General features: G+C 31.1%; 1 protein-coding gene across 1 annotated transcript in view; it reads right to left on the bottom strand.

Annotated features, from left to right (window-relative positions):
* The window catches only part of LOC129976008 (uncharacterized), a 68,825-nt gene extending 51,484 nt beyond the window's left edge, over window positions 1-17,341 (bottom strand). Inside the window, exon 1 of the mRNA XM_056089374.1 lies at window positions 17,070-17,341. Coding sequence (XP_055945349.1) covers window positions 17,070-17,190 — 121 coding nt within the window. The 5' untranslated portion in view covers window positions 17,191-17,341. The remainder of the gene's footprint in view (window positions 1-17,069) is intronic.
* Between the last annotated feature and the right edge of the window lie 332 nt (window positions 17,342-17,673).

Here is a 17,673-nt window from a genome sequence, read left to right as displayed (position 1 = left end):
AAATAATTTATTCGCGCATTTCTTTTTAAAATATTTCGGTTTGATTACAAGATTTTTAAAAAAGAAAAAAAAAAGTAAATCGGTCCTCCATTTTTATAGATAATTCATTTTCTCTTATGTATAGTTTTTAATACATTTGAATCAACTTTCCTTTTAGGCGATAAATAATTAAATCGCTCTGTCAAGCGATATACGCATATGCACTTAACATTTCCGAAGTTTAGCCATTTATTCGAAGACTTTACTTATATGGAATCAGCAATTTAATGAATAAGAATAAAACTGGTAAATTTGATTTTCGTCTAAAATGGGTTTAAAAATATTAAAGCATAGCGATCTTTTGAAGTTAACTTAAAATAAAGTACAAATCAAAGATAAAACAAGAATAACAACCGATCTTTTCTACATTGTTCAATAAATATTTTTTTCTTTTTGAAATATATCCTATTAAAAGAAAACAAAAATGGACGAAATGACTATAAAAACCGATTTTCAAATATTTCAGTTGTTATATTTACTAAACGACGCAACACTGCACTTCATATCTATTCAAGCGCTCTTATTAGACTAATTTAAGCAAATTAATTTCACAGTTGAAATGCGCGGTATAAAAGAAAATAGCTCTTAGTGGCATTTTTCCGCCCCCTCCCTCTTTTTTTTTTCTGTCGTAAAACTCTTATGAAGAATAGAAACACTCAGCGTTTTTTGCATTGTCCGTTTCTTCGTTCCCGAATGCGGTTTCTTTTCAAGGGAAGACAAGTTATTACGGCTGTCAACTTCCATGAAACGCGCGGACGCGTTGATATTTGCTCCAAATCGGAATTCAACCGCGAGCTCGGAATGAAGATGATTTTTCCCTGCAACAATCACCTGCATCAGCACGAAAGAGGAAACATTCGAATGCAGAGAATTCAAATTTATCTGCTTCACGACCGATCAAGTATTTACGTTTCGTCAGATGTCGGCATTAAGTCGCACGAATCGATTTTTATCAAATTGACCCAATACTGGGATAAGAACAAATCCATACTAAAAAAATACATATGCTCTCTAAGTAGATCGTGAGGTCGCATTGGGCATTGTTTGTCCTTCACGTAAAAGACATATTTTTTTCTATTTTTATCCGAAAATGCACGAAGTTCTTTCTTCTTGTGCTGACCACGAATGTAATCGTAACAAGGTTAAGGACTGCGTGATGGAAATGGACATTCTTCATTCTTTATTCAATAAGTTCAACTGCTATTTATAAACTTTTGAGGAAAGAGATTGAGACAGCTTTCTGGCATTTTTATCGGAGTGCATTTTATAAGTACGATTCTATAAGAAGTAAAAATAATTTTCTTGCCAAAATTTTCAATGGATTCTTTTTATAAACTTTTGGCAGAAAGTTTAAGACATAATTTACCCGTTTTAATAAATGATGCAGTTTTTACACTCTTTATTCTCCTTATTGTTGATTATTTTGTAACATTTTTCAAATGCAACGAAGCTAAATTCTTTAAAATGTCATTTAAAGTCTGGTTTTAATATCTGAGTTCTAAATTTGTTCCTGTTCATTTTTCCCTTCCTTTATTCTGCGTTCCTTTCTTATTTATATTTTTTATGGGTTTTTTTTACCCTATTAAATTTTTTCTTCTTCGTCACGTAAAAGCGGTTCTTGTAAAGTTAAAAATTTATATTGCTCTAGGATATGCAAACAAGCCTTCTCGGCACGCATTAATATAAATGTTCTGAAAATAAACGAAATGTTTTCCCCATTAACGGTCTGTTTCTACTGTATTGTGATTTCGTAATGTTATCCATTGATGTTTTCTCAAGATAAATTTTGAACCTCTACTTCCAAACGTCCGATTTTTTTTGTTCAGCATTTTTAATATTTGTATTATATAAACATACATATGCATCGAAAATTCTAGAATTGGTTTTTTTGATTCCATGTAAGTTCAAAATATTATTTAGATATTATAATAATCAGTAATGTTAGAAATTTCTAAATTTGTTAGCCAAATATTTATAAAATTCGAGCACACGGATTACCACCGCCTTTTCACTGAATATGACCTTCAAATCCTAATCGCATTCGATTTCCTCCACTTGCAAATGAATAAGTGCCGCACACTGGTGTTATTACTTAGTGCATATTGTTTTCTCTCACTCAACGCTCACAACACACTATTTATTAAACACTCTCTCTGCCGATAGCTACAAAAAACTCACAAGGTGGCGTTGGCGTCGCAACACATATTGTATTAAAATTTAACTGTCACTATCGCAGTTATTAGAAAAATTTAAGGCTTTATATTTTATATATAAAGTTATATATTATATTATACAGTTACAAAGAAACTGAAGGAGCAATCAAATTCACGGAACGAACAAATCGGCAAAACGATACTGTTACGAATTTTCTTCCTCGTCCGTAGGGGTTCTTTTACAGATTTGATGGTCGATGCTGAAATAAACAGTCCTTTCGTAGAAAACAACGACGACGTTTATTTAACACAAAGACACAGGAGACGAATACAAAGACGACAAATATATACAGCCAAGACATGCACACAGGACAGCACACAGCAGCACACTACAACAAATAGTAGCCCACAAGTAGTAATCGACCACAGCACATAAAGGAGCCAGACAGAATTCAGCAGGAGAGGGGATCCTCAGAACTTCGCTCTACGGCTGAAGTTCTCGCTTTAGCTATATCCAACTGCCGACTCACTACCTACCACACGACTGGCAACTCCACACACAACTTAATGCTGCTTCCACACTATACAACAGGACTTTTTAGCAACAGATCGGACTCCACACCATGCTGGTTCGCAATCCTCTCGAAGACTCGTTACTTGTCTACGATTCCGATTATGATTTAATTCACGACTCCTCGCAACTTGAGATTGCCGACCTTTCATAGTTCCCGGGAGGTGGAGCGAGAAGGTGCTGGGCGTATCTCAGTTCCTATTGGATGGATCGTTAAAATTCTCGAAGTTTCCAGCATTATATATTTTGTCGCCAAAGTCTCCAAATGATCGCCAAGCTTTGGGATTACTGGCTCGGCATCCGAGCAGCATCCAGTGCAGATGATTGTAGATCAGTCTTTCCGGTGATAGAACTAATCGTGCCGGGAAGCAACTTTATAGGCTTGTAACATTGTATCAACCAAAAAAACTTGTCGGCGAAAACTCAAAGCTCAGCTGAAACTTTTGACTTTTTTTCAAGCATGCGAATTCCCACTGTTTGATTCAATTCCATTTCAATAGAGATCAAGCATTTCAAGAATGGTAAAATTTTATTTCTAAGCGGCTAGTAGTGTTTTAATTGATACTGGATGAACTGCCAATAATAACTTTTTTTGTGTGTGTGAAAAAGCAACGAAATATTTTCTCGCAGAAAAAAAACACTTCGAAAAGCAATATAGTTCATTTTATTTTATTTAAACCGAAATGTGCTGATTCCACTGAATGAGTCATTTTAATATTCTTTAGTTTCAAGGGTGAAATTAAAACTGAATAAGAACGTCATAGTATATAAGTTCTTATTGCTCATCAGTTATTTTCATTAGCACACGAAAAGATGCAGTATAATGTGTAAAATATATATATAAAAAAAGAGTCACTTTTTTCTGTACATTCTTATTGGTCTAAGAAAAAGTTTTAAAATATCTTTTAACTTTATGATAATGAAATACATCATCTAGAAAAAGAACAGCAATGTGAATATGATTTAAACCAGCAACAACAAACACTCCAAAATCACGGAAAGTCCGCAAGAGATCCATTTGACTTCCACAAAAGAGCGAATCCGCCTGATTTAATGTATAATATTTTGTGCTTCGAAACATAATGAAAAAAAAATCGAGAATGAATTGTGCGCCCTTTCTAATTACTGATCAGGTTCGAATTCTAATACAGATCTAATATTGCAGCCACTAAACAGCACTTCCAATTTTTGCTATTTGAATTTGGGGGACTATCGCATTCATATGGATCGGACTAACATATAGACAGATGGTCACTCCTTAGACGGATTTGTTCCAAAACTGAATTAATATCTATGCTTCTGATCAGAACATTATACGTCAAATTTTGCCATTTAGTTCTTTGAATTTTCTTTTTATTGTGCACATCGATAGCTGGTTTTCAATGGATTTCATCGAAAATTAAATAAAATTTTACAAATAGTGCTCACAAGTTCACAGGTGGACAAAGATAATTCCGAAATTGTGTTCATTGTAACCCACGAAGGTCTATAACATAGAATTCGTGAAAACCTCGAGGCCGAATGATTTGACGTTTGCAACACTTTTCTTTGATATGCGAGAAAGTAAAAATGATCGCAAAAATAAATAAATAAGTAAATAAAAATCACACGATATTTTCAGTTTACAGCTGTATGCGTTTTTCTAACTTAATGAAAACCAAAATCATTCATTTCAACTAGTTTTTTTTTTTTTTTTTTTTTTTTTTTTTTGCAATAATGTTTTTCTTTCCATAAACAGTTTATTTTCGTTTTCGGAAAATAACCGGACTGCTCATCACTACGTCTAATGTTTAAGCTTTAGCAATCGATCAAAAGCAAACAGTACAATAGCTACACAAGTTTTTTTTAAAGTTTTTCTTAGAAATGGTTGCAATAAGTTACAAGTGGTTAACAACAAGAATTGTTTGAAGATGGGGTGGGGGAAAGCACCAGAAGCAGGCATTGCTATCATTCTACGCCATAAATGAAGTCGGTAAGCAGATAAAGCATTTATTTAAAGAACACTTCAGTCAACACTTGAGAATTTCATTATCTCTCAATGAATGAAATGACGTTACGCAAATAGTGTTTTCTGGAAAACGTGACTGATCAAAGTTGAAAGAAAAAAAAAATGATCCACACATATGGATGCAGTGAAGATCATGACCTTGGAACAGCAGTGAATGGCAAAAAATGAGCCAGACATTGTTTGGGATCACGTGCATGTTGACTTCCGATTTAAAAAAAGAGCACAAGTCGCGTGATGAACACACGTGCATGTTTTTCTATTAAAACTGATAAGCATCTAGGTTATGAAAATCGTTCTTTGAAATGATGGAACATATTGCAGGTCGATGTTATATTTATTGCATCATTACCATGTCATCTGATCGCCACATGTGCTCTTGCTCCATAAAAATAAAAATCTTGAAACACGAGCTTTGATATAAGCACAATATAGGCTTTTGTACATGAAGCAATATGTATCACTGATATAGGTCAGATTTTTTAATGGCATATGAATGCGATCAAGTCGCCTATCCTCAAGTCGAATTCGCCAGGTTTGGCTGTGTTTCTGAATTTCGTGATAATAGGAAGGAAGAATACTGACATATGGTAAAAAGGTTATTAACTTAAGAAAATATAACATTGTGGTGTTTCATAGAAAAAATCAGCGCAGGCAATCTCCCAAAATTTTTTTCACATACTCTCTAATAAAAGTGAATGTGTGTTTCAGACGCGATTTTCCCCCAACCAATTGAAACGAAAATGTGATAAAGAACTAAAATGACAGTCACAAAATCGCATACCAAATTTGATATTTTTAAGTCTTTGCGTTCCGAGTTATTTCGTTTACACGCTTTTGAAAGTACAGGTCGACAGATATTGAGCCCCTCGATGAATTTGTTTCAACAGTTGATAAGTGTCTACAATAGAGATGTTATATCTGTAGACCGAATGTTATCCATCTAGCTCAATCCATTTTATAACGATCGTGCTAACGAATAGTGTTATTCGAAAAGCAGGACAGACCGACTCCCCCAGAGCGTCTGTACAAGACATAATCACTTGAACGGCCAGAGAGACAGACACAAAAATATATAAACTTGGTCCTAATTCCAAATACAAAATTTCAGCCTTTTAGCTCAAATTGTTTTTGAGTTATAGTGTTGGCAGAGAGACAAACATAATGCCAAAAGTGTGTTTTAAGAACTCGGAGAGTTCCAAAACGTTAGATTTCGTCCAAATCTGGAGTTCGAGTGTTTTTGACGATTACAATACTTTCTCTATACTTCACATATGAGAAAGTAAAAAGGGCATAAACAAAACGCTTTCTCCCGAATTTTGATACAGAAACAAGATAATGTATGGCAGAAAATATTTAAAGTAATTCATGCAAAATTCTCAAGATGGGTTTAAAAAATAACTTTTTTTGATAAAACCTCATTAAAGTAACGCCGGGTTGACACTCGGCCAGTTATAAGACGGCCAGTAGGCAGCGCATGCGTAGAAATTCATAAGATAGATTTAGGCATTCCATGCTTGGCTATTAATTGCAGTTTTGGCGTCCCTGAATTTTTTTTCACTGCGTAATTAAAAGGATGGATAGTTATACAAAGAAGCAAGGTAATATATAAAAAAGGTTCATATATTTAAATTTGGAAAACTATAGAAAAAAATGCCAAATAAAATGAAAAAAAAAAAAAAAAACTCGCATCAGAAAGAACAAAGAGCAAAAAATGTCGGAATGAATCTATGATAAGTGATAGATTTTTTCAAGTCAAAAAAGCCCACCAAATTCTACAAACGCATGCTCAGTAAGAAAAAAATACAATACAGCGACATGCTGTTGTGCCGTCGGGACAATTACTTGCCGTCGATAGAACTGAATTTTTCAACCTTTCTACACATGCACTGCCCACCGGCCGGCTTATAAAAACTTGTTTCTCGATGTTGTTTAACTGAAGGAGTTCATTGGGGCAGCAGGATGCACTATGTGCTATAGTTACTAGTCAAAACTGATTGCTACTGTTTGATCTATTTTTTCTTATCGAGTATATCATAGATAAAATGCAAAAAATATAAACATTATAATATAATCATTTAAAAACTTCGGTGATCACTAACATGCATTTATGCTTTTTGTCGATAGATAGATTTGGAATTCATCTACTATTGTTTTAGTCCATATTTTTTAAATTCCTAATAATAGGAATGATTAAGTGAAAACTGAAAAATTCAACAAAAGAAAAACAACTTTTGTGTGTTCTACTACTTTAAAATGTATGCAGACTGCATTACAAAAGAAAAAATATGAAATCGCACCGCACCTAATATCTCCCTCATTTTGCAGCTTTTAACAAAAGATTAAGCTAATAGCGCAAACATCTTGGCAAAATGGTTGTCGACCAGAACATTGCCTCTTTTTCGGATAAAGCCAGCCTACCGCCACCAAATAGAAATGGAAGTCCGGAGTTAAAACCCATCCGTAAGGTCTTTTCACTTTATTTGGAAGAAAGAATGCCTCACAAACCAAACGTCTGTGCCTTGTTCAACTTACAAAGTTTTGTTGGAACTAGAAACACTTGTTTAAATTATGATTTATTTTAAATTTTCTTCGTGAAACATTTGCAACATCTTTGCGCAACTCACATTTATGGCTTTTAAGGTTTATTTTACATTTGTTTAAGCATCTTTTAGGATTTTTTTTTTAGTAAAATAACTTTTCATATCAAAAGTTTAAAAATTTTCGAATTAGAGTTTTGTAAAGAATTCCCATCATCTTAAAAAAATAAAACAATTATTATATATAATTAAAAAATAAAACAATTATTATTATATATAAACAAAAAATATTATAGCTAGTAAATAATGTTTACTAGCTATAATATTATTAGTCAAACTGATATATATATTTTTAAGGACCAACATGAAAGTACTTTTTCATAGAATTTTGAAACAATTTTGGGCAAATAGATACATTTGATTTTCTGCAAATAAATCATTCAAATTTCTCTGAAATGCACGTGTAGTTTTCAGAAAGAGAAATTCGTAGAAATAGAAAAAATAATAATAAAAAACAAGCGTTATCGAAGCTTGGATCTTTAAAAAATTCCATTGATCCAAAAGCGATATTTGAATATGCAGGAATAAAAAAGAAATCACTAGTGCATTTTTTGCAAATTTAAAATACTTATTACTTCATTTTTTATTCATTTTCCATTTGAAACGCTCATAAAAAGAAAATCAAAAATATTGTTTTTCCATATTTGTACAAAATGACGCAGCCATTTTCTTCATTTGTATTTGTCTTACTCTCATAGAATTACATATAAATAATAAATGATTTATCGTCTTAGATAATAATTTGTCAAATCAAATGAAAGAAAATATTATAAAAACCATTTTTCAATTCATCTTTAATCAAAAGAGAAAGGTTATTTTATACTTAAAGGATATTTCTGAACGACGAGGAGAAAAACTGCTGTTGATGCATTTATACTATTATTTATACAGTTAACGAATCATCCATTCGCGCATGAATAGATTGTCTTTAAATGTACGCAGTAATTTCTTGTTTCATAAAAAATAATTCCAGTTCTTTGCGGTTAATATTGTTCAGAATAAGAAATACTTTCATTCAATGACTAAACTTAATTTGACGTTATCCTTGACAAATAAAATTTCAATTTGAACTTCAATTGCTGGAGTCAATTCACGTGATGTTTTAGTCATGTGACAAGCGTAACTACGCATGCCATTTAACATACAAATAACACGTTCTAAGCACGTTATTTTTCTTCCTGTAGGATATAAAATGGATTCTAACATGAAATTGGAGTATTTAACCGGCATCGCATTTGATTGCATAATGAATACCCGGATTTTACTGCAATTTTTTTCTTCTTGTTTCCAGATAGTTGCATGAAGGTTGTTGTTCAAATATGAACATATCATAGCATTTTATACAACTACAACTATTATTTAACAATATTCGTTATTTTAATAACATTTTAAAAGGGCATAAAAATGACTCATATTATTCTAAAAATTCTTTTTTAATGCGCGGTATAATTTTGGAGCGCAATATTTCTGCAAAATATTTTCCTTTTAATATAATGTTTATGTATTTTCCTTCTACAATTCTACTGAAAAGAATTGCGATGAATGCAGATTTAATGATAATTACTATATAAAATTTAACATTTCGCTAGAAAAATCCATTGTATGTTATTAAAATATAACGTAACTTAAAATATTTACAAAAATTATTTTAAAAATGTACATTGAAGATTTTAATTTTAATATCCCTTTGGCCTTGTCTTTATTTTTTTCACTTGACAAATGCAAACAAAATTTAATAGCTTCAAAACGAAATAATTTATTTTAAAAGATTGAACTGATCTATCAGTGAAACTTAATTATCACAAATTATTAATTTTTATTTCGATTCTTATGGAAATCGGAGAATATATATATCCTTTTTAAGAAGAAAACTTTGAAATTTTTTTTAAATATCCGAAAAATTACAAAGACTAGAAAATTGTGTCTTTTGCATGCTCAGTAGATTTATATTAAGAGAAAAAAAGAAAGGAAATATTACGATTCCAATTTATTCCTCCATAAAAAGGGTGACTTGGACATTAAGGCGATTCGTAAGGTCAATGATATTCAAGTGATACAGTTTGGATCGATTGGTGACCCAACACTACCTTTACAGAACCATCATAACCCGTGATAAAGAAATTCTGTTCCACGCCCAAGAATTGATTAAGAACATCGCCAGAATACTTTAGAAAGTAACGATGCCGTCCATGAAAAAGGGGATACCTCTAGAATATGACTGCTCTTGCGATAGACATAACATGCGTTAGAGACGAAAGGGTCCCACATTCAACGTTGAAATTGTTTTCCATGACGGTCATCTTAAGAGAGCAAGTAATTATGAAAAAAAAATTGACGTTTTACTAGACCTAAACCTAACAAATGTTTTTTAATTGTTTTTTGATTTCGATTTTTTACATAACAAAGAAAAAATCATTTTATTTCAAAGAATTTTATAATTGTTTACTACTGAATTTTTATTTTTAAATGAAGATTTGCATAACACGCGTAGATGATTTCTGACTATTTACAATTCATTAAATTTCTAATTTTTGAAGGTTCTCTTTGTAGCTAATTAAGAATTATTTTATTTATTTAGTTTTCCGTGATATTTCATTATTCAAAGCAACCAAATTCCATTATCTTATATGTTTACATTCGTATGAAAAGGAAAAAAATGCACAATTTAAGTATTAAGCGATATCTGGACTTCGATGTAGAAAAACGTCGCTTTTCGATTTTGTTTAAAATACAATAACACTCCAGAAAAAAATAATATAAATCAATAAAGGATACTGCAGAAAATAGCTTTTAAAAGTAAATTTATGAAAGAAAAATTCCCTACCAGATTGTACATTGCGCTCTAAACTTTCAACACTTCACTTCTTGAAAGAACCACCGACGACCTATCGTTGTTTCGCCGTTGAGTTGCAATCGCCTTTTTTTTTTTTAATGATATTAATTAACGTAACCCATTTTTTTTTGTAAAGATTTTTAATGTCATCTGAATTTAAAGGTTTCACATTTTTTCAGATTTCAAAGACAAACTAAAAACTATACAATTTGCTGATGTCTAACCGAGAAAAAAAACTAAATTGCAGAAAACTATTTTTGAAATGGATCATTGCCGTATAATTTTAAAAAATATATATTCCTTGGAAATGGGAAAGTAATGATTTTAAAAAATGCTTTAAATGTTTTTATATGTCCACTTTTCAGAACAAAGAGGCTGAGAATGTCTGCGCCTTCGTTATGTGTCCGATACTTCTGGTTCTAAGAATTAGATTTGGTACTTGGAAATATGCCATAATATTAATTAATCTTTTCGAAATGTTTACAGAAATTCAAAAGATTAGACAGACATAAAAATGGAAACTTAACCAATAGTCTAGCGGATTGCACTTCGACGTGGAAAGAAGGCAGAACGGAATTTTATTAGTTTAAATTATCCCATTGATCATCCAAAACAAGATACTAAATTTGTTCCTGGGTATTCCGGTTTAGTTTAGTTTTTATTAACGTTCATTCAACGTTATAATGCCGAATCTATTTCTTATAATGTTTTCAATATTTTTGTGAGATTTTTCTGACAGATTCAATTTAGAAAAAAAAAAATCAAAAGTTCCATAAAAAAACCAAAACCAAATTGACAATGCGATAATATATATTTATATAGAACATTACATGGCAAAGAAGAACAGCAAAGTTTAGAAACAGACAAGATATATAAATTTTTCATCATTGCTTTCTGAAGTTAAATTTAAAATGCAATTATTTCAAAATATATAAAAAAAATGAGTCCTGCAAAATTTTTATTAAAATTTTATTTTTTTTTCCAATGAAAGCAATTCAATGTGAAAAATATAAATTGCATGTTTATGTTACTGTTTTTTAACAAAGAAAAACCTTCGATTAAACAATTACAGAAGCGCTAAAAATGATTGGAATTTTTTACAATTATGTGAAAAGTAATGTTGTAAATAGCAAACGAAAGTTTTTTATATTTTTTAATTAAACAAAAAATTGTATAAGTAAATTTTTATAATTATAATTACGAATCTAAAACAAAGGCAACATTTCTGGGCCACTCATTTTATTACTGAAAGGGATTTATTTCCTGAAAATGCCATCCTTTAGCATAATTGGATATGAATTGCTCTTGAAATGAAGCAATTTTAATAAACAGAGATTATTGAAAATTCTAATCAAAATTTAAAAATATATTTCTAGATGTATACATTTACTTTCTAGGGTATATGTGAAAAAATTTCGTAATTCTACCTTTAGCGTACCACTTTCTCCAAAGAGAGCCTTGACCCCATGCACGCTTATTATTATTATTTCAGATTAAATGATCATTATTAAGTAGGATTGAATCAAGTAAAGAAATTAAAAATCGGGCGAATTTTTCGGTTTTTTTTTTTTTTTTTTTTTTTTTGAGAATTTGAGAATTTGAAAATTGAAATTTTATTCTAATTTCCCTTCTCAAAATCTGTAAATGTGTTTATGACAAACTCTGTATGTTGCGGTATGAAAATTTGGAAAGGCGTTGCAAACTTGAATATTATTATTTTTTTTTCTTTTATCGAAAATGATAATTTTTTTAATTATGAAGATTGGTGTGATAATAGAGGCTTCAAAAAAGGGCTTTAATCCATTAGTATAATTAAATTTGATGTAGATAAAAATCACACCTGATAAATTGTTTCTCTCGCACAGACCTCTTGTTGCTATACTGAAAACATTAGAGGCGCAACAGTGCTCTAAAATTAATCTGAGCGGATATATATATATATATATATATATATATATATAATAATATAATATATCCTTTAATATATATATATATATATATATATATATATATATATATATATATATATATATTAAAATACAATTTAAACTTAATTAATTTCCTAATTTTTAACACAATTCAGCACATATTAACTTCATTCTAAAATATTCTCTTATTTCCTGATCCCATTCCACTCTTTCTATTTAATTAATACAATAGAAAACTCAGTAAAAATGCTTTTGTCAGCAGTTCCCACGTTCCGGGTGAAGTGATAAAAATTGCTGATCTAAACAAATTCTTTTCAAAGATTCCTATAATTCCCTTACCTAAATTCGACAAGTGTAGGAAATTCCTATAAAATCTCACAGTATATCAGCACTGGGAAAAATATTCTCCCTCTCTTTTATGTTTCTTTTACTTTTGTGCCTGCTGTGAACGAACATGCCTTGTCCTCGCCTCTTGTACATAAATCATACTTCCCGGAATGCAATAAATGCGAACTTTAAAATTCAAAGTATCTCTCCTTCTGTCTTCGGCCACGATTCTTCTTACAAAAATTATGTGTTACACACATACACGCGCTCGCGCGCATGCACGCACACACACACACACACATATATATATCATCACTGAAGAAATTTTAATTGATATTTCCTTAAAATTTCTCAAAAATATTTCTTACTTGGAAATAATTTTATTTACTTCTTGTGAATTCCACGTAATTTCACAAAAAGTGAATTTAAAAAAAATTGCATATGGCCACTTAGCAGCATGAAATTTAATTGATCATTACCAATCTTGATTTTCTAACTACTTCACATTTTAAAATAATACCCAAGTTTCAAAATTTCAGATTGAATAAGTCATTTAAAATATAAATCGAAGGAACTGATTGAGTAATTCCCTTTTTCGAGTAAATAACTAGAAGAAATCATGTCTGAGTTCCTTCATACAGTTTGGCGGATGTCGCATACAAACAAAGTTACAAAGCTTTTCAAATCATTCGCGATCTTTGTATATAAATAGCTATCAGAAGTAACACGTCATCAATCCCCAAAAGCATTTTTTTAAAAAGTTTGCATTCGAAGCATTACAGCGAAAGCAAACTAATTAAATTATTCAACCATTTTTCAGTGACACACAACCAAATACAGGAAAGTAATTAAAACTTAATAATGGACCATTCTATTAAAAACAAAAATTAAGATCAGCTGAAGAAATCAGACATTTGTGCTGATAAACTCCTTTCAACAGACTGTAAATCCATCGTCGTAATTATTTCCCTGTCAATGTTGGAAAACATGGTGGAAGATTAAATTACATAGAATTACAATACTCAGAGTTTAAATGTTCATGTTTTCTTCCATTTCTTCCATTCCTTGATTATAATATAATAAATGCCTTTTTTTCGCCTACTTTTAAATATACCTTTCATTAATACACGTGCTTCATTTACATTTAAAAGAGATTTTTATTCCAAATAAGACGCTTTTATTTTCTTTTAAATGCTTTTTCTAAAACACATAATGAAGAATAATTACAATTAATTTTCAGAGAAGTAAATTGATCTACTCAGTGTAGTTTATTTAGATGAAGGTCTCTTTTCGAAAGTACACAAAGGCTATATTGGGAAATAGCCTTTGTGTACTTTCAAAAGGCGACATTTTGAACGGAGTCAGATGACGAGGATTCTTATTAAATTAGTAAATGCCTCTCCCATTCGAATAAATAGATAAATAACAAATTGAGGAACATAAAACCAACAATTACATCCTGGCTCTCTCATCCAGTGCGTGAGCTCGATGTCAAATGGACTCGACTCCGCATTGGTCACACTCGCTTAACAAACAAACATCTTTTATAAGGCGATCGAGCTCCTTTTTGCTCTAGATGCCAAGAAATGTTAACAGTTTTTCATATTTTAATAGAATGTCCTGATTTTAATCTTCATCGTTTACGGTATTTTAACTCCTCGTCACTGGACATGCCAACGCTGTTGGGAGAAAATCCTCACAAAAATCTTTTTAAGTTTATAAAAGCAATTGGTTTTTATCATTCCATTTAAACCCCATCATTTTAAATTTGTTCAATATTCCATCGTTTCGTTTTAATTCTAACGCCGACTTTTAATACATCTTTTGTTCTTACCAAAGTTTTTTTAGGTCGTATTAAAAATTTTTTTTATTAATGATACGTTTGGCGCATTATAGCCTATTCTGGCTCTTGTGCCAATAAAACAACCAACCAACCAACCCACCCATTCCAAAAATATAACCGATCCGTCGTTGGAAATGAACGAGATTAATAAATGCTTTTTTATTTACAACACCAAAAGAAGATGCCGACAATCGCAGGAAACATTCAGGAAAAGAGCAAGACAAAATATTAAAAGATTTAAGATGAAATGAGTAGTTATAAAAGAAAGGGAACTTGATTATAATAGGAATGCATATAAGATAAATCAAAACGATGATCCATTGGCTGGTATATCTTTGAAAAAGAGAAATACATCGAGACGTCTCTGGAGCAGAAAGAGAATATTTTTCTACAACATAATGAGTGAATTGAGTCAGATAGCAATTTATAAATGTCAATTACTAATAAGGATTCAATGACAGTAAAATCCACAGAATTGGACGACACAGACAGACTGGAAAATGCCCCGCATGAACACAGAAAGGCCTTTGAACCATTTTCATTTGGAGAAGTGGGCTTAAATATACAATTACGATGTAGTAAGTAATAGATTTCTGAACAAAAAATATGTCAACATACTTTCAAAAAATGGGTCCGTTTTTTTTTTTTTTTTAAATGTGTGTGTGATTTGTTAAAACTCTTCTTATTTACTTGTATTGAAGTTTTCCCGAACGCAAACAATGGAGCCTCCACTGTATTTTTGGCTTCAAATAATTCTCGGCCTCTGCCCATGAATTTCGGGTCGTTTTTCATTCAATGAAAATGTATAGCAATAAGAAGTAATGATGTGTGAGGATCGCAGGTTTACTACATCCCAAAAGTTTTGTTCAATAATTGGGTTGAAGAACGAGCCCGAAACACGTTGCCAGATATTTTGATACTATATGTAACACGAACAATAAACGTAGTTGAATAATGAAATGAAAATTATTAACTATTTCAAACACGGACTACTTCGAACACGAACAATAATAACAATCTGCAGAAAGAAATAAACCTTCTTTTATATATATATTTTTTATGTCAGAAACTCACTTTCAAATTCAATTCATCCTTCAAACTTATTTCAAAAATTTATTTGAGATTAGAATAACAAATGAATACTGATATCCATCGCGGAATTCGTATCTGCTTTTAAAACCTCTTTCATAAGCTCTCCTTTGTTGATTCACACAAGTGCTGTATTAAATATATAAAAAATGCTGCTTTTAGATGACTCCAATGTTTCGAATGCGTACAATTTATTTATATTCATTTTACTTAAATTTAAAAAAGAAATTCGTTAAAATATGAAAAAATAAAACCATTTTTATTTAAATAAGTTTTATTATATAAATAAGTTTTATTATTAAACATATTTTAACAAACGTCCATTTTTTTCATTGGCCTCATTCTTCAAATGTATTTTTTTGAATTTATTTATTTTGCATATTTCTACGAGTCATAAGATGAATATGTGTGCGTTGGTGCTGTACGGACCAAGCCCGTTTGACCTACAATGAAACTCGTTGATTTGGATGTTTGCACATTTCACATTTTGGACGCAGAATAAAATTTTATTTCTTTTTGAGGCCATTGTAAAATTTATTATAAAAAAGCGTTCTAAACAAATTCATAAAGAAATGTATTGAGCGATTCTTCTGGTCTTCGTCCATTTGTCTTTACAACTTGCGATTTAATTCGATTTTTTATATTTAAATTGAATCAAAAACTACAGATGATGTTATTGATTTGAAATCATTAAACAGTTGTGTATAACATAGTAATAAACTCCATGGTTCAATGAAGCGCCCACCAAAATTTCTTCTGAGAATTTGATAATCTAATATCTACTTCCATTATTCTATTACTTTTCTCTTCCATTTTTAAATGCAAGAAAAAGTTCGAATGAGCATAAGTAAAATTGTTAAATTGTCACTGACACTATCACACCAGGAGCGCATATATCTGGGAAAAGGGGAATGAGCACCCTTAGATATTTGCTTTTGAAATTTTAGAATTTTAATTAATTAAAAATGAAGCATCATATTGACGTTTCCGAAAAAATTATGTCACAAAATTAGCTTTTACACCGTTTCAAAATCCATTACCTCTTTAATGATATTTATTTAATAAACTTGCCATTTCCCCCTGATTTATAGCAATTTTTTAAATATATTTTTTTCATCTAATTTCCAAAAATAGATTACATTGTTGCAATGAAATTCAAACCGCTTCGTTTCGTCCAATATTTAATCGCGGGAATTTTCTCCAAAAGCAAAGAAAGTTTCTGTTCAATATTTCTGCAATTCACAAGTTGAATAAAAAGCGAATTTGTGCAAGCTAAAGAAATATGAGCAAGATAATTGGGTTTTTTTTAATGGCGCTAGGATAGCACGGAACTGATTTCCATCAGATGGTTCATGTATGCAATGAAAAGAGCATGTGTAAGACAATTAAAATAAAAAGGTTCTAATGTCGGATGATATGACGGAGTCATGGACATGAAATTACGCCTAAGCGATTTAATAGGCATTAAATATAACCAATATTCCGATAAACCAACTGATCGCCATAGGTGACTAGTAAGCGATAAAATAGGATTAATATCTGGCATGTGTAAACTGATTATGGCAGTTTTCAGATATGGCAAACAACATTAATATTCGCTAGATAATTATAACGCTGAATTCAGTAAATGTATATATTTCAATTTCAAATGAAAAATTTAAATATTCGATTTAATACTTACAGCAAAGTTGATAAACTAACTGCAGAACATCATTTACTGTAGAAATTCTCCCCGTCGGGTTTCCGCAAGTCATCAGAATCAAAGACTGCAGGATCCACAACTGCATCACCGTCCTTTTCATCTCTATTTATTTATTTATTTTTCTTGAGAAAGGGAGCAAATTATTTCAAAACAACAAAATTTAAAATCTCCGCTGTCGGCACTTCGCCGCAAAATGAGCGCAAAACGAGAGGCTAGCGAAACCTGAGCTGAAATGATTCGGCCGGCGTGCGAAGCCTTTTTACTTCCATCGAAAAAGTTGTTTTCAAGTGTTGGGTTGCCATATTTTATATCCAATCGCTCCATTTGGCGAAAGGTGTGTTTATGTATGTCTTCCTGGTCGGAAAGGGTTGATACAATTACGAAATAAAAGGCTCAAAAGGTGACATTGAAACAGAGAAGTCCAAAGTCTACTCGTCCAAACACGAGATCTATTAATTTTGAGCATGTGATATGAAATTGTTTTATCTATGAATGGGAACATCCTTTAACGGAGAAGTCAAAGATCGCCGTAGTAAACATTGCAACGGCAACGTTCGAAAATAAACATCAATGCAATTTAAGC

This window comes from Argiope bruennichi, chromosome 1 (assembly GCF_947563725.1).
Source record: "Argiope bruennichi chromosome 1, qqArgBrue1.1, whole genome shotgun sequence".
In the NCBI taxonomy this organism is placed as follows: domain Eukaryota; kingdom Metazoa; phylum Arthropoda; class Arachnida; order Araneae; family Araneidae; genus Argiope; species Argiope bruennichi.
This window is presented reverse-complemented; position numbering and strand designations above follow the sequence as displayed.